Source organism: Ambystoma mexicanum, chromosome 3p (assembly GCF_040938575.1).
Source record: "Ambystoma mexicanum isolate Mex_15411 chromosome 3p, UKY_AmexF1_1, whole genome shotgun sequence".
In the NCBI taxonomy this organism is placed as follows: Eukaryota; Metazoa; Chordata; class Amphibia; order Caudata; family Ambystomatidae; genus Ambystoma; species Ambystoma mexicanum.
Genome location: NC_090925.1, coordinates 715,796,039 through 715,817,396, shown reverse-complemented (window position 1 = coordinate 715,817,396; position 21,358 = coordinate 715,796,039). Strand labels below are relative to the sequence as shown.

The window sequence follows — 21,358 nt, the reverse complement described above, 5'->3', positions numbered from 1 at the left end:
ATGCAGCATTAGTTCATAAGCTACTGTTAAACTATTCTACACAACATCAACACAAAGCAAGTGGTTTATTCTTCCCCTCTAAATCCCCACCCCAGCCATTTACTTCCATCAGTAAGACTCCCCCCTCCCCCCTCCCCACTGCACGCTCCCTCACACCTTCAATGTATTTTCCGCAATCTAAAGCGTTTGGGGGGGGGGGGGCGGAAATCTGGACATGCATCCCAACATTTATAAGGATATAGTTGTTAGGATCTCAGGCACTTGGCATGGGGAATGCTTCCTGCTTTCGCGATGGGCACATAGTGAGACGGTGTGTTACTCTCTAATCACCAGAGTGATTTGGGAAGGCCCAAAGTGGTCCTCCCTAAGCTCCCTGATGCCACAACCAAAACAACAAGGGATGTTGGCCGCACCAACCAGAATACCGAACCACGCCCCCTCCCCCCCCTTGTCTCTAGCAGTTGTCAATGTTGGGTCGACATATATAACTAAAAGAGGAACATGAGGCAGACAGACAGACATTCATTCATTCATTCACAAGCCTGCTAACCCCGACAGGCCTCAATACATCAGACGAGGGACTTTTCTAAGTGGCCTGATCTGCAGAACACCACATTACCGTCATTCCCCACACAGGACCTAAGGCTGCATAAGTGAACACCTGGGGCCCGATTCATGGAATGTTTTGCACGGTTCAAAGTGACTTTGCACTGCTGAAAAGTGACTTTGGGTTGCCGCCACAAACCCTCATTCATGGAACTGTGCAAAGTGTATTTTAGCAGTGCAAAGTCATTTTTGCAGTACAAAATGACCTTTGCACTGAACTTGCAGTGCAAAAATACACTTTGCACGGCTCCATGAAACGGGGTTTGTGTCGGCATTGCAAAGTCTCTTTTCAGCAGTGCAAAGTCTCTTTTCAGCAGAGCAAAGTCTCTTTTCAGCAGAGCAAAGTCACTTTTTAGCAGTGCAAAGTCACTTTTCAGCAGTGCAAAGTCACTTTGAACCGTGCAGAACATTCCATGAATCGGCCCCATGTGTTTTCAATGATTGTAATGATGGGTAAATGCCTAAAACAGGGAGCTATTCATTTACCTCAATACAAACATTACATCTGTTCTTTTAGATTGCTTCCACTATCCACCTGAAAAGGTTTGAAAAGGAGCATGCGACACTCTCAGAGCAACAGATGTGCTTTACATACCTGAACCGTAGCAGCAAAATGAAAGCACACAGCCTTAGCGACAGGCAACACAGGCCCTGCGTTTCAGAGAGCTAGGGCAAGGCAGCAGGTGCCGAGTGCAGCCTCGCCTGCACTCCTGGGCTCGCTGGAGGGAGGATGTTCGCAAGAAGCCAGCTGGTGGCCATTGATGGCGTGCAGTGATGGTTCGCAGGATGGATGGCGCCTGGCAGAGGCGGGATTCAGGGGCGGGGTAGTTGCACTTCGCTATGCTTCTGGGTTCAGGTTGGGCGCCCCCAGTGGTTGGCAGCGTGGCTTTGTGTTTTGTCAATTGCCTTCTGTTTGTCCCATCCCCCGTCTAACACATAATCCCTGTCCTTCTCTCAACAGACTGTAGAGGTGGACACGGGTGAATTTGCAGAACTCCAAGAAGCTTCTACAAAGGGTCCACGGGGCTCCTCGAATAACACAGCGCCCTGCACCCCATTCCCCTTTCTGTGGCTGACACTGCTGCTGTGCCTCCTGCCGCTGATGCCCCAAGCTCACCCCTGAGGCTGGACCCTCACCCCCTCTCCGCCCGGACTGATAGTGACTGATATTCTCTGCTTCGAAAGGGTGCAATCTGGGGCAGACTGATTTCTCGGTCCGCGCGGAGGAGGGACAGCTCTGCCTTGGGGCACAGGAAGGGGAGCACTTACCCTCATTAACATCAGAACTGCAAACCCCACCCCATCTGAAGAAGAGGCTGGTCCAGGCCCCGGCGTTTGACTGTCATTACCCCCACAAGGCTCCGGCTTCTATGAACTGGCCGATCACTTCCGCTATACAGGATGGGACCATCGCTTGCCCCCAGTTTTCCCCAATAGGAACTAGCACTTGCTCCTGCTATCGTCAGCACTTTCATTGGCTTCGCTGGGTGGGCCAGTACGCTCCATGCTCAACCAATCCAAACCAGCATTCATCCAGCTTCACTGAGGAGAACCACCAATCACCTCTATGTTAATGAGCCGGTTCCGCGCTCAGCTCATTCTATTGAGCCAGACAATCCCTTGGCTCAGCTTTATTGAACTGGACCACGAATCTCTGTCTCTTCGCTGAACCGGGCCAGCACTTAAAGCCAGATCCGTGGACCGGACCTGCATACTCAGCGGACTTTCCTGAGCCAGACTAGGCCCGCTGCTACTTCCCTGCGCTGTCTCGGATTCCAGCTGCGTCATCTGATCTGGGTTCGCCGGGCTAGACCAACACTCTCACTGAGTCGGGCCAGCTTCTCTTCACCCAGCGGGGCCACTCCTGATTCAATAAGCCCTACCTGCACTCGCCCTCTAGAAAGTGGGCCAGCACTTGCCCATGGCCGTTTCAGTTGGACCAACGACTTGCTCCTGCTCCTGTGAGCCGGACCACAGCACCCACGCTGGACTTACAGACCGAGGAATGTCCAGAGGAAGAGAATAAGACCAGGAGGATGGGATTCAACCAGAGGAAGAGGAGCTGCTCAATTCTATCTGACCTCACTCCTCTGCAGGGTGTCTAATGGGTTTATGCAGTCTACTCCCTCTTGGGTCTGTACTCGGCCCCCTTTTGGACGTGTATGCGGTCTCACCCTCAGACATGGACACAGACCCTCCCTCTGCTTGGGATCTCCTAAAGGCATTCACGCAGGTCTTCCAATGGCAAACAATCCCATAGTCAGAAGTACACAGACCCTGCCCCGGCAAAGGATCTGATAGTTACTCGCCGCAAGGCTCGCACTGGCATATGTGCCCAGATACGTCATCTGCACCGGGTCTTGTATGGATGGGCCCACAGTCCCTTGGACACTGCTGAGGAAGGGGCATAATGTTGCTGCTTGTCTTCTGTCTGCTTGCTGACTCATTCTTCCCAGATGGACACTGCTGAGGAAGGGGCATAATGTTGCTGCTTGTCTTCTGTCTGCTTGCTGACTCCTTCTTCCCAGATGGACACTGCTGAGGAAGGGGCATAATGTGGCTGCTTGTCTTCTGTCTGCTTGCTGACTCCTTCTTCACAATTTTCCCGTCAGTCCAGATTTGGATCCTGGAAGCGCTAGTCCCTGGGGGCAAGTATGTCACTCACTAGCCCCAGGTGTGGCCCTGGTTCATTCGGGTATGAAACTTACTGCCCACTGCTCTGATCCTGGTTCCATTGGGCTAGCAATTGGCCCCGGTAATGGTTAACCCGGGAGAAGCGTGGGGGTTGATGTACGCACTGTGAGATAATAATGCACACCACATAACATGGATGGAGCAAGGACAAGACAGCAGAAGGCCGAACATGCTGCTGCTCACATATCTGTGGTAGTCACTCCTTTAAATGCCCTCATTTAGTCTTTCTGCCATTTCTATTCAGTCAACACAGAACAAGGCATCTGGAACTCAAAGGTGACTAGGGGATTGGTCAGCACAAAACCCTTCTGCATGTCCCCCATCTGAGGTCACTCCAGTTTGGGTCTCACTAACCATAATCCTGCTGCGTGAGCTCAGATCGGGGCCCATCTGCCCAATTCTCACATCACAATCCCTGCAGCCTTTGCAGGCTGTCGATCTGGCTTCCCTCCAGCCTCTGCACACTGTAGTCATCAGGCAATACTCCATGACGCAGCGAATTGTACCGAGTGGTAACAGTCCACAGTACGAGTTAATAGGTACGAGCAAACTGAGTCACCGTATTGATGTTTGCCATTAGGATGCTGGGATAATGTTTTTTTGGGCAAAAGTAAGGGCTTACGCGGAGATCGCAAAACGTTTCTTCTGTCCAAAATAAACTAAAATCAGGATTGCTGACATGAGATGGCAAAAGGAGTTTGCAAAGTCTCTTTTCCATTTCCATGGTTGGCCATGGAGCTCCAAGGAGACGGGCGCCAGGAAGCAGATAAGGAATTGGTGCAGAAAATGGCTGGTAGGAGGTATGCTGGGAATCAAGAGGTGGCAAAGAGTGCAAGACTGAAGCAGCAGAGCAGGCACCAGCTAGCTCTGAACGCTCACTCGCCTTTACTAGAGGAGTTTTGTTGGCTGCTCACACTTCACTCGATTCTAATTCTCCTTCAAGCCATGGCTCTACCCTGATCATTCCAGTTCCATATAGTCTGTGCACACGGTATCCCTGCTTCCTCAAACTTCTGCTCACAGTAGCCGGCCCCAGTGCAGCTTTTGCCTGTGGTACGTCTGGTTCTCGTCCCAGAGACATCATTTCACCATAATGCCAGGGGTAGTGGAAGTGACATCACGTGACCCTTGACCTCTGATTACATCACCGGAAATTATGTCCTTTGGCCCCTACCCCCAAGTGACATCACCGGAAGAGATGGAACATGTCCTTTCAGCCCTTGACAAAACAGGAAGTGGCATCACATAGCATTGTTCCTAAGTACACTACGAAAAATATGGTTACGATATCACTGTAATGTGATATACGTTCTATACAAGACTGCATCACAATATGTATCGTTACTATCAGTGTGTATAGGCCCATATAACAAGATTGCTGTGGATGCAAGCAGACGCCCAAGGCCAAAAGATAATGATGTGTTATTATATAGCACTTATGCTGTTTATATAGAACAAATATACATACAATATCATCCAACCAGTGTTAGTACTCATTTATCAACCTCAGAAGGATGAAGGGCTGAGTTGGCCTTGCCGGGATTTGAACCTGCAATCTGCAGATCACACACACATCTCAGCAGCGAGTGCTCAACCCACTGAGTTGTCTTACCAGCTACAGTAAAATGAGCAATTACACTGTGTAGTGGATACGATAAAACTGGTAACTGAGATTTGACAGCAGGTCAGTTAATTTGCAGGTCTGGTGTAAAGTTGGTCACATGTCAAGCCTGCGTTGATCTACTTTTCAGGCTTCAGAGGTTGGCAAAATACATACCATTGGGAGGGTTCATAACTGTGTATTAAAGAATTTAGAGTAGCAGAGGGAAAGCAGTGCACTCACACGGCATCCCATACTCTGGGCCCTAATTACCTCATACATGCAAACAAACATCCTGAACAGCGGGCCGGGGAGATAGGAAAGATAGACACATTAGAACAAAACATTAATTTGTGGCACAATGAAATCAAGGGCCACTTTATGTGCTATGGTCAAACATTTGTACACTGTACACATGCTTTTAGGCACACCGATTTTGTCAAGTGACCGAGGACACGGCAGAAAAATCATGCTATAACTGCAACTTGCGAAAAGCAAAATACATAGTCAGAAATGGATGCTTATTCTACTCTAAATGCTTTTTGGACGTTTTTGGCTGCATTGTGAATTTGAGGTGTTTAAGAACAGAGGAAATCCGTGACTCACCCCCTGAAGTGTGCCTGAAATAAACCTTTAATGGGTCTAGCAATCATTGTATAGAATTCCAGAAAGACACATTGGTTGTTCTTATCATTTCTTATTTAGGGTCACTGCTCAAAGTGTCTCCCCTCAGCCTCTGCCACAGAATGTCTTGCTACCCCCAACCCCTGCACACATTCCTTTCAAACATCTTCAGTAGTGGTGTCTTTCCCCTCCCGCACACACATTCCTTCTTCTGCAAGTCATAGTCCCCTCTTTCCCGCCAGGACTTCTTGCACATTGCTTTGAGTGATCACCAATCGGATTCCCGCACTCATCCTCCCACATGTTAATGAAGAGCTGTTCGCTGCCAGACGTCAAGGTCACACATGCTCTCCCGAACCTGCCCCGCCTCTCCACTGCTTTTTGAAACTGTGTGCACTGTATTCGCCGCCTCAATGAATGCCTGCACATTAATGGCTCAGCTCTGAAAGGGTTCACCCACTTCCTCTGCAAGCGCATAACCTCGGCCACAAACATCACGTGTGGAGTCCCCCAGGGATTGCTCTAATGGACACTGCACTTCAACATTTCCATGAGTGTCCAGCTCAAATCCTATGCGGTAACAGGATCGTCGGTGCATCAATCGGGACGAGTCACCGCCTTAAATCGAGCGCCATGAGAGCGATGGGGATCTTCAATGGGTGGCGCTTTGCCACCTTCTCATTCGGGGCTGGTTGAACACCAACTATATTTGATCGTTTGCATCCAAAAGATAGAGCCCACAGGCCAAGAACTGGCCTATCGTTCATGTAGGGGTGTGCCTTGGATGAAGCCAGGGATGCACTGGGAACAAGAAAAGGCCTTGGAAATAATTTTCAATGTCGCCCCGTATTGCGCATTTTCAGCAAGTCCAACCCTTTACCTATGAGAACATTTGGAAATAAAATAGTTTACCACACAAAAGAGGTCTACTGGGAAATCTCCAGAGTTCCCTACTGGCCAGTCCACCCCTGGTCGGCAATCTAAATGCAACCTTCGATAATAATCAGTGCCCGGAGGTCTTTGTCTTCTACCATGGAAGGCTTGACCAGGGATTTCTCCCTCAGGAGGGTCCTCTTCATTGCAGGGGTCGCATCTCAACTACTACAAAAGAATCTAAGCTGAGCTGAAACTATTTAGCACACAAAACCGTGCCGCCACCTTCAGGCTAAGGCTCCCTGATCATAGATTGGGTCACTTCTCCACGGTTCAGATTTCTGGGGCTTTACATTGCGTGGGTGAGGCTTCCCATGGTGGCTCTCCAATCACTCGCCTTGACTGCTCCAATGCCCCCCGCCCCCTCTGCTCTCAGCAGACCTATCCCAGCCCCCACACTTACCTGCACTTCCATAAGTCGCACCACTTGCCGGCATCGGCCCATTCCGTCCATGCCTCGGAGGGGTGTACTTTCCCTCGTCCGGTAGACTTTGAAGACTGTGGTGTTGGCCCCTAGATGACCTCATTGCCCAGGGGACACCCCCGTAATCCCTGCTTCTTTTTTAGTATCTTGAGCTGCACACACCTTTGCCGCAGAAAGGTATACAAGATGAGGTGATCCAGACCCAGATTACATTTTGCTAGACATTTCACTGATTGTCGATTACGTTATGCATTGTTTGGAAGACGCTTTGCCTGACACTGGGAGCTTTCCTCCAACCATCATCTGGGGACCTCACTAGTATCCTTCTCATCTGCAGCCGACTAGACAGCAAAGTTCAGCTTTCCAGATCCTTCTAGACAATGGCCAGCGAGACAAGCTAGGGACAGCGAAGGTCAGCTTTCCAGATCCTTCTAGATAACGACCACGCGAGACAAGCTAGAGTGACGCCCCAAAGACACTAGTGTCTTTCTCATCTATAGCAGACAAGACAGCAAACGTCAGCTTTCCAGATCCTTCTAGGTAACGGCCAGCGAGACAAGCTACGGACAGCGATGGTCAGCTTTTCAGATCCTTCTAGATAACGGTCAGCGAGACAAGCTAGGGACAGCGAAGGTCAGCTTTCCAGATCCTTCTAGATAACGACCAGCGAGACAAGCTAGAGTGACGGCCCAAAGACACTAGTGTCTTTCTCATCTACAGCAGACAAGACAGCAAACGTCAGCTTTCTTGATCCTTCTAGGTAACGGCCAGCGAGACAAGCTAGGGACAGTGAAGGTCAGTTTGCCAGATCCTTCCAGATAATGGCCAGCGAGACAAGCTACGGACAGCGATGGTCAGCTTTTCAGATCCTTCTAGATAAGGGACAGCGAGACAAGCTAGAGTGACGCCCTATAGACTCACCGGTTCTTTTGGAGCTCCGGACCTTAAGCTGGCAGAGCCACCATACAGACTTCTCCAGGGGTTTCTACCTACACCATCTCAGCGCTCTGAAGAGGCCTCCCGAGGGTAGAACGATAAATAAACAGTACCCACCTTTTCTGTCAACTTTCAATGGCCACCGTACTGTACTGTTTCTGGGAACCAAGCAGGCCACAATCATCGCTTTTGCCCTTCAGAGAGCATTGAAAGGCGGTGAAGCCCACCCGGAATGGTGGAGACTCCCATGCGTCTTCCTTGATCTTATTTCACCGGATCACAGAAGGTAGGGCCAACTCCACCACTCACAAGTGTCCAGACTCAAGCCACTTAAGGCAAACTGTCCTAGTGGCAGCCAACTGCCCTACAATACGGCAGGGCCGGGAGGATAGCTCAGGGACAAAGTGCTCGCCTTGGAAGCAAGACGACGCAGGGCAGCACAGGATCGATCCCTGGGTCCGCGCTTAGAAACCTCTATTTATTAAGTGCATTATAACCCCCCTTATTATAGAACCGGCCTCCCCTCAGGGTGACATTGGGGGCATCTGTCGCTGACATCAGGGAGGAGAACAGGCTTTTTCTAATACGTTATGTGGCCACGCTACCCCAGGCTGGGCAATGACCAAGTAATGGATTAAGTTCAGCTCAGCAATTCAAACCTATTGTGAGGGCTTGTGTGCCAGTCCTTGGTGGAGTGGCTTAACGGGTTATGGTCAAGACCCTCTCCCACTGGAATGAAACAGGTGGGCTCTTCTCTCGCTCCCATGATTCCCTGCTTTTCACTTTGACAATTGGAAGACTGTACGGGGTGGTGTAGAACTCTCTCTCTGTCTCTCATGGTCTCCCTCCAACCGCCAAAGACTTTTACTTTCCTATGTCCTATAGCACCCCCACCTTTCTCAGCCCTCCCGCCCTCCCCAGCCTCCAGACTTTCCCAGCCGTACTGCCTTTCCCAGCCCTCCCACCTTTCCCTGCCCTCCCGCCTTTCCCAGCCCTATCTCCTTTCCTAGCCTGCCCTCCTTACACAGCCTTCTGACTTTCCCAGGCCTCCCACTTTTCCCAGTTCTCCCACCTTTCCCTACCCTCACGCCTATTGTCTTTCCCAGCACTTGCCTTGCCAACGCTCCCACCCTTCCGTCCTTTCCCAGCCTTCTCACCCTAGATTGCCCCACTCTAGGCTGCCTTCCAAAACCTATGTATTTAATGCTGTATATTCTACTGTGCTTTAATGTCTAAAGTGTTATTTGTCAGTAATGTGTGAATAAATATAGCTCTAGTTTTAACGTGAACGGTGCCGTGGTACTTAATCTTGCTCGCTGGCTTCCCAGTGCCTGACTATCTTGCTGTCCTTCTAATGTGCCTGCCTTCCTTTGCAATGTACCTTTCCACGTATTCTGTGGCGAGTGGTCTTTCAAAGCCAGGATATTCCGAGGTCTGACTGCTATGATGGCCTATTGAAAAAGAGGCGGGATTTGCACGTGTTGGTGCCGCTGCACACCCAGGGCCGGAAGAGGGAGAATGCGCGTGGCCGCGCCCACTCAGGGGCCCCGCGTCCCTTTAGTCCCAGATTCCCCAGGTCCAAATACCTCACCGGCTCTGGGATCCGAGGGGCGGGAGCAAATACGCAAGTACAGCTATTCCTGTTTAATAATGTTTTATTAAATGAGTAAATAGCAGATGATTCAAGAAAAAGTTCTCCCTTTTTTAAACAGGTATCAACAGATTTCAACAAATATATTCTCTAGGAATAAAGTATCAAAAAACCTTCAAAGCGATTAAATGACTAGATGGATATTGAGACAGACAAGGGGAGGACAAGGACGAGGAAACAGGACAGAAAACATTATGGAAAGGAAAGGCACAGTCAAATGAAGACGTAATTAGTCAGGATTATTCAGATAATGAATAAATAAATTACATTTTTTGATAAATGTGTACAAACAGAGGATCCATCAAGAGGTGCCGAGATGAGCTGACGCATCTCGGCCAGTCTCCTCCACACGGGCCGAAATTGAGAGATTGAGCCCCCCCTAACCCCCAGGAGAATCCCCCCCCCACCCCCCACTCCACCCCACAGGGGACCCCCTGAGCCTGCAGGACGCCGGAGGAGAGAAATACCGGAGGCTCTATGCCCACCAAAGCCCGAGGACCAAGCCAGAGGCACGGATGAGGCCTGTCATCTGATAATATCGATTCGCCCCCAGGGAGACCGCTCGCCCCCCAATTCCGGGCTAGGCGAATTTATGAAGCAGTACGTGCACCGACCAAAGAGCCAGAGAAGGAGATTGCGGAGAAGTCTTTTTACCACCCTGCCTCGCGGAGGATCAGGGGGGACCAGCGCCAATCCGGTGCTGCCTTTCGGAGCCGACACCTAATAACGCCTGGGGAGGACCCCTACACCGTTGACAGCAGCGCCCTCGGGCTGGACCCGGTGACACTTCCCTGCATCGTGCACAGGGGGGAGAGGGAGACACAGGCGGAGTAACCCACGCTACCCGAGGCCCGAGAGTCCTGCCCTGTGGCCCACCGCCACGTCAGCTAGCCCTCTTCTTCAGGTGAGCGGGGAGCATCATAGAGGAGGGGATTCCTCGATGCCTTGAGGGGTGCCGAGGGGAGTGTAGGCACATACCCCCGTTGCCCTCGAGTCACTCCCTACAGGTGCACTGCGACCGCTGCCCCCCTTCAGAACTCGCCTTAATCCCGATCCTCAGGTGGTCAGGTGGTGGCTGGCGCTTCCTCGCCTCAGAGCCCCGGTGCAGGCCCCGCCACCCCCTTGATCATCTCTACAACCTCACCAGGGGTCAGGATGCTCTCCACAGGTCCCCCTTTGCGAGAGGAGACACCCAGACGCGCCACAGTGGCCTCCTCCCTCAGTGATATCATCGGGCTCACCCCCTGGAGGGAGGTGGGACCTGGGGGAGCCCGCTGCAGAGGCGGGCCACCCTTCACAGGTTCACAGTGCTACCCCCAGCCGGCGATCAATGGAAAGTGAGGGTGACACTCCGCCGAGTTGATTTTCAGCATATCAGACCCCTGTCCCAAGGATGAGGGCCTGCTCACAACCTCTCATCTGTTAAAGCCCCCCCCCCCTGACACCGGCGTATATGTGAACACCTTGAGGAGTGTGGGTATTTGACACCTCTCCCCTGCCCTGATACCTGAGTCTCCCTACCTCGATCAACAGCGAAGCATACTCGTCGCATAGCCCCCCGAGCTGACTCCCACCCCGGGTGCTCAATATAACTACATTGCTGGGGGCGCATGAGAACACCAGGGAGCGGCGTCAACCTGCTCTGAACCCGAACCTGGTCCGTACAGAGACCCTAGAAGCCTACAAGCTCCAATTCAACACCGGATAGCGCGGCCCCTGCCATGGCCTCGCTCTGTGACCAGCTCCAACAGTAAGACACCCCCCCTCACATGCCTAACAGTCCAAAGCCACAAACTCTTCCTTCAATCAAGGTTTATACCCTCTGACCTTGTCTGAGTGCGCAGCTCCTGGTGGAACCTTCCCCTTTGAGAATCACTGTTTTGTGTCCTGATCCTTGGGGTGGGGGGTCACTTCGTGCACCCCCAGAGTGGGAGTCCCCACTTGTCCAAACAAGCCTAGCAAAACGTGGCCCCCCTGATGGACTGGATGAAATCCCTACAAAGGTTTTCGACACTCCCTGTATCCGATGCCCGAAGTACGTACAATGGGTGCTACCGAGCAATCAGAACCAATGGATGCCCTGTCGATGAGTAGGGGTATGACAGCCCTTCTGGAGGAGATCCGTGGATTCAGGGCAGACACCAGCAAAAGGCTAGACTCCTTGGATAAAAAGGTAGACTCTGTAGATGACCGAGTCCAAACCCTAGAGGCAAACCAGTCCTCGATCGATCTCCTTGAAATGCAATTTGATATGGGCCTGTCAGAACTGGAAAGGAGGCAGGAGAAATGCACCCTTAAACTCGATGACATGGAGACCAGGGAGCGACGCAGTAACCTGAGATTCCCGGGGGTTCCGGAACGAGAAGGGGAAACCCAAGCAGATATCATTAGGATTGTGAACTCAGTGATTAGTAAGCTATTTGACGAGGGCAACACCAGCGAGCCAACCATCGACTGCGCACAGAGTGGCCCCCCCCCAGGTGACCCAGGTCAATACTCATGAGATTCCACTATTACTCGGAAAAGAGTAAGATCCCCGAGCTGGCATGGAAAAAGGGCCCAATCGACTGGGAAGATGCAAAGGTAATAATCTACCAAGACCTCTCGGCTCTCACCTTGGCTCGTTGAGGGCTATGTGGCCCTCTAAGGAAATGGCTCCAGCCGAAAGGGGTAAGGTACAGATGAGGCCGCCCCTTCTCTCTCTCCTTTGAGTATGATTGCTATAAATACTCCTTGGTCATGCAAGATGACATCCAAAGAGTAACCGGGAACTGCTTGGTGAGCCCAGACAGGGGGGCGACCAGCCTAGTACGGAAGGAGAACTTGTGACACTCTGACGCTCAAGCGGATTCACAGAAAGGCGCAGAGTCTGTGGCAATAGAAAATTTAGGAGGGTGGCTCTGACCTCCCCAGGTCTGCTAACAAATAATTGTAACCCAGTTTTTATTCCATTTTTGAATAACGAGTTGGGGGGCAAAACTCTTGACAACTGCCTCGGAGCAACTGAGGCTGTCTTGGACCCATTGGCCCAGAGTTCTCCTTTGTTTACAAAGCCATCTATTCTGGCTGGGGACTATCCTGTAAGGGGGGGGGTAATGCTGAAGTAGGACCTCGTGGTCAAAGTTATGGGGGAGGGAGGGCTCCGAAAAATTATTGCTTATTGTTGACTATTGGCCTGGTGGAGGTGGACGTTGGTGGCCTGGTTGGGCGGCATCTCCCGTGTCGCAGGCAATCAAGGCATTCAGGGGCCAGGGGGGTAATTTGGGGGTTCAGTTTCTGTTGTGGGGTCATTTCTGGTTGTAGGGAGTGTAGCCCGCACCGCTGGCTTTACGGCCTTGGTCCACACCTTTTGTTTCCATTGTGTGCCGATTCACGGAGGCACCTCTCCAGCGGGTATGCACCGCATTTTGAATTTCATCGAATTTGGATTTATTTGAAGAACCACATAAGAATTGATTGTGCACGTTCACCACACACAATTTGTAATTTCTGGTTGTATCTACCGAATGGGGACCTGAATTTGTTGGTGACTGCTCCTTCAGAAGAGGATCTGAATTTTCCAAGCCAATAGGGGGAGGTGGGTTATATGTGTGTCCCTAGAGGGATCTCAAGAATGAGACATCCCACTGATGGCTGATGCACTTCACTCGCTGACAGTGGGTTCGCTCAATGCTCGAGGGATGAACTCTCCGCATAAGAGATCTTTGGTGGTGAAGGAGTTTAATAGGCTGAAACTGCATTTTCTATTTTTGCAGGAGACCCACTGGGCAAGGGGTAGGGAGATGTCGCTCAGGTCCAAGCGCATTCAGGAAGTCTTCCACACCTCATACCCCTTGTGGGGTAGCAATTATTGTGTCCCCCAAAGCGCACTTTGCACCAAGGCCTCAGTGTAAAGACTCGGATGGTTGCTTCATAATGGTGAAAGGGGAAATCGGGGGTATCAAAGTGACTCTGGTATGGATCTATGCCCCTAACGAGGCTCAGGACCAATTCTGGGTGGGGGTGAAGACGTAAATGGCATTCACTGAGGGGGTCCTCCTGGTGGGCCGTGATTTTAACATGGTCCTCCAGCATGACAGGAAGTCCAATTGCCCATACACGGATGTCCAAACACAGAGGAGGATGGCCCTCTCTTTTCAAAACACTAACGACGAATTAGGGCTTTTGGACTCTCACTCAACACGCCATGGACGAAAACCCCTCTTCACTTTTTTTTCTAACCCGGTCTCCTCTTTCTCTAGAATCAACTATGTCCTAGTCGACAGTTCATTGCGTCCTAATCCTGTGGTCGGACCACAACCTAGTTCGGGTCCAACTGGGGATGTCCCGGGCCCCCTCCGAGAGCTCAAGGTGGACGTGCAACGACCTCTTGTTGAAGGACAAAGAATTGGCCCAGTCCCTCCTCGCAGCTGTAAAAGAATACTTTGTGAATAATGACAATGGCCAAGTGGTGGGCGGGAGTCTGGGAGGCCTTTAAAGCTATGATCCGGGGGGCTCTTAATTGGGATGGGGGCAGCAAGAAGACGGGAAAGAGCCAGAGAAGAGAAACTCCTCAGGAACAGATAGATAGAGGCTATCCAACCAGGGGCAAACTCCAATCTGGTTATTGTGGAGTCTTCTTCGAGAAGGAGAGGTACGCTGTCCAGGATCTATAAAGTGCTGATCACAGCTCATCTAGAAAGCAGACAGCGATTCAAACAGATTTGGGAAGAGAGACCGGGGGGGGGGGGGTTTGGATGAGCTGACCTAGGCTATTCCCTGTATATGTCAGCCATGGAACACAACTTCAAACTCCTCCACGCATGGCACCTCTCCCCGATAGGCTATCTAAGATGTTTCCCGGTGTAACCCCTTTCTGTCCTATGGAGTGCACCCAACGGGGGACTTGGTGTCACTTATGGTGGGAATGCTCCTCTGTCCAGATCTATTGGTCGGAGCTCCTGAGTTGGATCAAAGACATAGTGGGCATCACTCTCCCTCTGCACCCCATTGTAATCCTGTTTGGAGTCCCCTCCTCCGAATCAGATGTGTGTAGCCTCCCTAAGGTTGTCCAGGCCATGTTGAGAGCTGGGAGGCTAGCGTTGGCTCAGAAATGGAAAAGTAACCTGGTACCCTCCAGATCAGAGTGGCTGGCTAAACTCTGTTCGATCTTTACTTATGAGAAACTAACACCGCTGACCCACGACACAATGAAGGCCTTCCTCCTGGATTGGACAGTGGAGCTCCTCCACGAGGACTGTGGTACAATGAGACTTTGAGGAACTCTGCCCGGTAATGCCCCACCTTGCTCTTTGACTGAAAAGCGCTCTTCAGCATCCACTATATGCTCCATTGGATTAACCCCTTTTGTCATCCGACCTATGGCTTGTGGTCCCAAATTAGTGGTTATCAAAGTCCCCAGTGCCCTACTGGGCTTGGTTAGTTATAAGCAGGGGAGGGAGAGGACGGGGGTAGGGTTAAACCTGAGTTTGTTATTTGTGTATTATTGAACGATCTGTTTTATGAAAAAAATGTCAATAAAAACTAAGTTGAAAAAAACAAATATGTTAAAACAGTCAGAGGAAGAAGTGCGACACTTTTTAATTCGATGAACAGAGCATATGGAATTCCACCAACAGTTAAAAGATATGTTAGATGAGTTATTACAGTTACATATAATATTATTGAACGCAATACTGACAAATAGATTAAATAGAGTAGGAGATTCAATTTCTTGTATTATAGGTTTGACAATGGAGCCAATCATAAGATCAGCAAGTAATAATGGTTCAGTAAAGTGAAAGATCTGTTGCATGAAAGACCAAATCTTAGTCCAAAAAGTGAATACATATTAACACTTGAAAATTAAAATTAAATGAAGAAAATCAGCATTAGGTTCATAACAAGACCAACAATTATTGGGAGAATTATCCATGGTCTTGGCCAGTGCTCCAGATAAGATTTTGAGGTGGGAGTATTTTACTCCCTATTTTTAAACTTTGAGAGTAAATGTGATTTTAAGAGAGTAAAAATGACTTTTCTCCTTTGCAAGAGAGTAAAATGTATGTGACATCCAGCAGACGTGTGCAAAAACTGTATGGAAATCATTACTATCGGGCAGCTTTCTGCATTGTGACAGAATACACCTTTCATTATTTCTCGAAAGTCTGGCCCTTGATCTCTCCTGTATATATTTAAATTTTGAAATCTCAAAAACCTAGCCAATTACATAGCAAACATGAATTGTATTGTGCATTTTGAGGTTCGATAGCAGAATTGTCTTTTGATGTTTAATGAAAGTCCTCATTTCCTAGAGCTATTACTACCTAATGGTATGCCAATGTATGATCCAACAGTGCAGAGAGGCAAGGACTCCATGCTAAATTCTATATCTAATATAATTGTCAAATGGTTATTTATATAGCGCTTTTGGCAAAACGCTGTACATAGAACATATGTATCACAATTATCACCAAAACAAAATTGGGACTCCTTTATCGACCTCGAAAGGATTCAAACCCGAAACCTACAGATCACACACATATTGCAGCAACAAGTGTTCAACCGGCTGAGCTCTCTTATTGGCTAACATCTTTCAGAGGTTGGTTAACTGAGTATCGACTGAGGTATAGTAATCACAGTACCTAGCTGTTGGACGAATCCATTTATGAAGCGCTACATAAAGTTAAATACCTATCTGAATTATCACAGGGACAGGCTTTGCTGAGTTTCTATTTCAATTACCAATGTAACTTTCCTTCGTTTGTTTTTTAACAGCGCTTGCACTTCCTGGAGAGTCCGGTTTTGGATGTTTTAATTTTAGTCTTGAATATTTGAGAGGCTAGAACACCTGTGATTGGTGTAATGATAATCACCCTTGAGCAAAGACTCTGCTGGCTCTGACCATTTATAGTAATGTATCCCACTGACTGCAAGATAGAATGGATGTAAACTAGACTGTGCATAGTCATTATTTTACACACTTTTAATAATCGTAGTGTAAATTAAATTATAAGTGTAAAAATAATGTCTGATTATGCACACAGCACTAGAACTCTGAAAAATACAATTGTGCAATACTGGTTTGCTTTCACTGGATCAAAAAGCATAATTTGTTACAAAATATGAATTCTCAATTGCAATTTAGTTTTCCATCTTATTCATTATACAATCCTAAAATTCTAGGAAAATAAATATGCACAGTGCTTCTGTTTGCTCCATGAGCATCAAGACAAGAGAAGCTGAATGGAAAGAAACCATTCCTTTTATCACAGTATACAGTTTATTTTTTTCAAAAGGCTTCAGAGAACTACATTCTGTTTCAGAGGTGGCTTGCAATTACATCCATGTAGATAAAAATCAAAAGAAGCCTTCTGGTTTCTGTCAAGTAACCTAACCTTTGCACTCTGTTCTAAACCCATGTGTAAATGTACACACGAAAATAATAAAGCTGTCGTATTTACAAGATTTACATGCATAAAAAGGCCTAGTACACACCTTATCTGGTGGCCTGGTCTTGGCAATATGTAGGGGTGTGTGGAAGGCACGGTGATAAATGAAAAATAAAGTTTGGGTAAGATTGGCAGCGACAGATGTGGAGTGACATAATTTCCAAATTTGGGTCCAAAGGGCTGGGTCGGCTGAAGGTTCCAGCCCGTCTCCCAGCTTCTGACCGTGCTATGGTTTAGTACATTGGGTGAGGGAGGGTCATTTAGGAAAGTATAACATTTGGCGGCCCTGATAGAAGGGTTGCTGATTCCGAAAGTCAGAAACGGGGTAGAGGAATTTTGGGTTAAAGAAGAAAGGGAATTATTCAATTATTAATCAGGGATGTGTGAAAGGGGAGATCAGATTGTGGAACATTGTATTGTTGGCAAATCTGTAAAAAAGGGGATCTCAGTAGAATTAAGAAAAAGTTGTTTAATCAATTTGATACCTGAGGAATACCATCTATAAATAGTAGTGGGGTTGGATTTGGTAGAATTCTGTTTATTAAACCAAAGGATGATGTCATCCAAAGTGGTTTTGGAGAAAGAATTGGTACAGAGTTTATTCCAGATAGATTAAAAAAAATGTAGAGTAGGAAATGAGGTAATGTTGGGTAAAGAGGAAGTCATTAAGAAATGATAGAGGGAGAGTGGAGAGATAAAGCTAGTTTCAATAATTACCCAAAGAGGGGCAATTTCAGGTTGGGTTTCAAAATGTTTAAAAATATTTAGTTGTTTTAGAATAAAGGCTTTATGGTACAATTGGAAGTTACAGCATTTTACCCCCCCCCCCCACCTTGAGAGTTTGGGGAGTCTTAATTTGCTGATAGCAATGCGTAGTACTTTATGATTCCATACAAATTTAAAAAGAAGAGAGAAAAGATTTTGTAGAATGAAGAGTGAATCGCAGTGGGGATCATAGACAGAGAGTAGAAAAGAATGGGGCTAATCATACTTTTTATCATATCAAGTCGTCCCCACCAAGATAAGAAAAGGCAAGACCATCTTGAGACAATTTCGGTAACTTTTTCAATTAAGTGGTTGGTGTTGAGCGTAATAGTAGTATGTTAGTGATTTGGATCCCAAGATATTTAAGATGAGAGGGTTGCCAAAACATGCTGAATAGTGGGGTATTAGTAGGATTACATGCATTGGTGAGAGGCATGACCTCAGATTTATCAAAATTTAACTTGTAACCAGAGATCATAGAGAAGTGATTTATAGTAGCTATTAAGTGTGGGATTAATGAGGCGGGGTTAGAGAGATAAAGAAGAATGTCATAAGCATAGGACAAACGTTTGATTCCTATATTGTTAATGAAGATGCCTTTGATGTTGGAATTTGTTCTAATGCTTTGGAGAGGTTCTAGTGCAAAATTAAATAGTAGGGAAGAAATAGGGAAGAAAGGGGAGAACCTTGAGGAGTGCCTCTTTTAATTTGAAAAGAAGAGGAGAGGGAATTATTAATTAGGATTCTAGTAGTGGAGGATGAGTATAGGACTTTGAACAGGTTAATAAAATAAGGAGAGAAGCCATGCCAATTTAAGGGTTTAAACATAAAAGGCAAAGAGACACAATCAAAAGCTTTCTCTTCTCAGCATCAAGGGTTAAGAGAGTAAGGGGATCATCAGAGTTTTGAGAGTGAGCAAGCATGTTCAATAAGAGTCTGGTGTTGGAGGAAGCATGGCGATCTTTGATAAAACCAGACTGGTCAGAGTGTGTGAGCCTAGGGAGGTATTGCTCTAATTGTTTTGCCAAAATATTGGTGAATATCTTGGAATCGGAATTAATAAGAGAGATGGGTCTGTAGTTTTTAACAAAGGAGGGATCCTTATCAGGTTTGGGAAAGAGTACCAGAAGCACTTCACCAAAGGAACCAGGACTTTGACTGATTTGATTTCAATAAAGTGTGAATATAATTGTAAGAGTTTTGGAGCAATGGAGTCACCAAATGTTTTGTTAAAATCTACGGTAAACCCATCAGGACCTGGAGCTTTATTAGGTTTGAGCACTGAAATGGCTTGTTTAATTTCAGATAAACGAGATAGGGATTTCAAGAGAGGAAAGGTCAATGGGATTTGAGGACTTTTTATTTTTTTCTGAAGAACAAATGAATTTCAGAAGTGTTAATAGAAGGATCGGAGGACTATAGATTTGAGTAAAAAACGCGAAAAGCATTATTGATATCTTTTGGATCGGTTAATCTGATACCATCAGAAGAGAGAATATAGGGAATTAGCGATTTTTCCTTCTTTTTTAAATAAGAAGCTAGCATTTTTACAGCTTTGTTGGATCCAATGTGCAGTTTAGTTCTAGATTTAAGTAAGGAATTAGCAGCTTTATCAGGGCAAAGTTTATTACATTCGATACGTTTGGCCATGAGAGCTTTCAAGGTTTTGGAATCAGGGTTTCCATAGTATGACTGCTCTATAAGTTTGATAGAGGACACCAGAGTGTTGTGCGTAATTTCTGATTGTCGTTTTTTAGTGGCAGCATATTGAATTATAAACCCTCAGATATTGGCTTTTAAAGTATCCAAATTGTTATGGATGGATGTATGTTCAGGGCGATTATTGAGAAAGAAATCATCAATTAAGGACTTTTTGTCTATGAAGGATTTGTCGTTAAGGAGAAATGAATACAATCTCCATCTGGGAGAAGGTTTCAAAAAAAGCGGTCCATTGTAACGTCGTGGAGACATGAGCATGATCTGAAATGGTTATGGGGCCAATTATAAAATTTTAAATATCAGGAGTTAGAGAGGTGTTAGCAAACATATAATCAAGTCTAGAGAAGGATTGGTGGGGAGGGGAATAAAACGTAAAGTCTTTTGTGCTTGGGTGACGGAAGCAATAAGTGTCAATTAAATTGAGATTTGAAGTAGGCTTAGGAAATTACTATGGAATTTGGAATTAACAAAGTTTGAGGTAGATTTACGATCAAGGGTAAATTCATAAACTTGATTCATATCTCCACAGACAATAAGTCTGTCAGAAATCTTCTGTGAGAGCTTTAAATTAAAGTTAGACCATTAAAGGGGATTAGAGGCATTGGGACCATAAATATTAACTATATTAACAGACAGGTTGTTAATAATTGCTTCTATAATGACCCAACGGCCTTCAGGATAATTTCCCTCATTAATGTAAAGTGTAGACGTTTGTTGATTAATATAGTTACACCACCTTTCTTATCTAAAGCATTAGAACAAATTGTATGACTGACCCAAGGGGCTCTGATCTTGAAATGTTCACTATCAGAACTCAAGTGGGTTTCTTGGAGACGGACAACATCAGGTTTGAGTTTGGCAAGTTGAGAAATTATCTTACTACGTTTGATTGGAGGATTCAGCCCTTTGACATTCCAAGTTATAATCGTAATAGACATTTGTAATGATAAAAAAGATCATGGCACCAGCAAGGAAAAACGCAGTAATAAATAACACAATTACATAATGCAATGAGTGAGATTTGCAGAACTGTAAACCATTACAAAATTACAAATTACTAAATGCTGTGATAACGCCAAGGTACAGGGGAAAAAACATAAGGAAAGGGACACAACGATAGGGAGAGAAACATATAAGAATGAAGAAGGTGGTTAAAAGAAATGATATAAGAATAACTAATGACAAAAGGATAATGGTGAGATTAGTTGAATAACAAGTGAGCAAGAGTATTATGGGGTATACCAGAGCACAGAGACGGAATAAGCACAGGCAAAGAGAAGCGAAGAGCAAGAGCTGAGCTTAACGTCAAAAGTAATAAGAGTATGAACTCGCAAAACGGCCAATGGAACTATTAAGTAATGAACTGTAAGATTAGTTAAAGGATACATAGTTGGTCGGGTGAGGTAATGATGAAGTGTAGCTCACATTTGAAGTCAGTTAAGGTTGTACATTTGGAAGAGAAGGATCATTGGACTTAATGGGAGATCTTGATTTGTCTCTAAGATGGGTTGAGGTAGATGGAACATCAAATGGAATTGAGGAGGTTGATTTGCTGGGCTTAGGTGTGCACTTGATGTGTTTGTTCTTAGGTTTTTTGTATGAAGGTGAAAGAAGCAGGGAATCCGGCTTGGTGATGTTGACCGAGGGGTTCTGTAAGGCTGTATCCATCGGTGATGCTTGAAGAGCTTGAAGTAGATTGTAGAGGTCATGTGGGTCTGTGAATCTTTGGTAGGGCCATCTGGAATAGTAATTATCATCCTTTCAGGGTCTAAAAGACCATATCTAATGTTAAGGGATTTCAAGAGAGGTCCCATATTCAGGAATCTTTTCCTTTTGGTTTGGGTAATTTTGGAAAAGTCTGAGGAAATGAAGATTTTATTACCCAGAAAAAGGATGGGAGAATTCTTGCTGGCTGTTAGTAAAATTTGAAGCGCTTGCTGATGGCTCAAGAAGCAAGCTTTAAAGGTTCTTGGTGA

General features: G+C 46.8%; 1 protein-coding gene across 1 annotated transcript in view; it reads left to right on the top strand.

Moving 5' to 3' along the window:
• The window catches only part of LOC138580767 (GDNF family receptor alpha-4-like), a 179,467-nt gene extending 170,361 nt beyond the window's left edge, over positions 1-9,106 (top strand). The window contains exon 8 of the mRNA XM_069651566.1: positions 1,568-9,106. Within this exon, the coding sequence (XP_069507667.1) occupies positions 1,568-1,729 (162 nt within the window). The 3' untranslated portion in view covers positions 1,730-9,106. The remainder of the gene's footprint in view (positions 1-1,567) is intronic.
• The last annotated feature ends 12,252 nt before the right edge of the window (positions 9,107-21,358 follow it).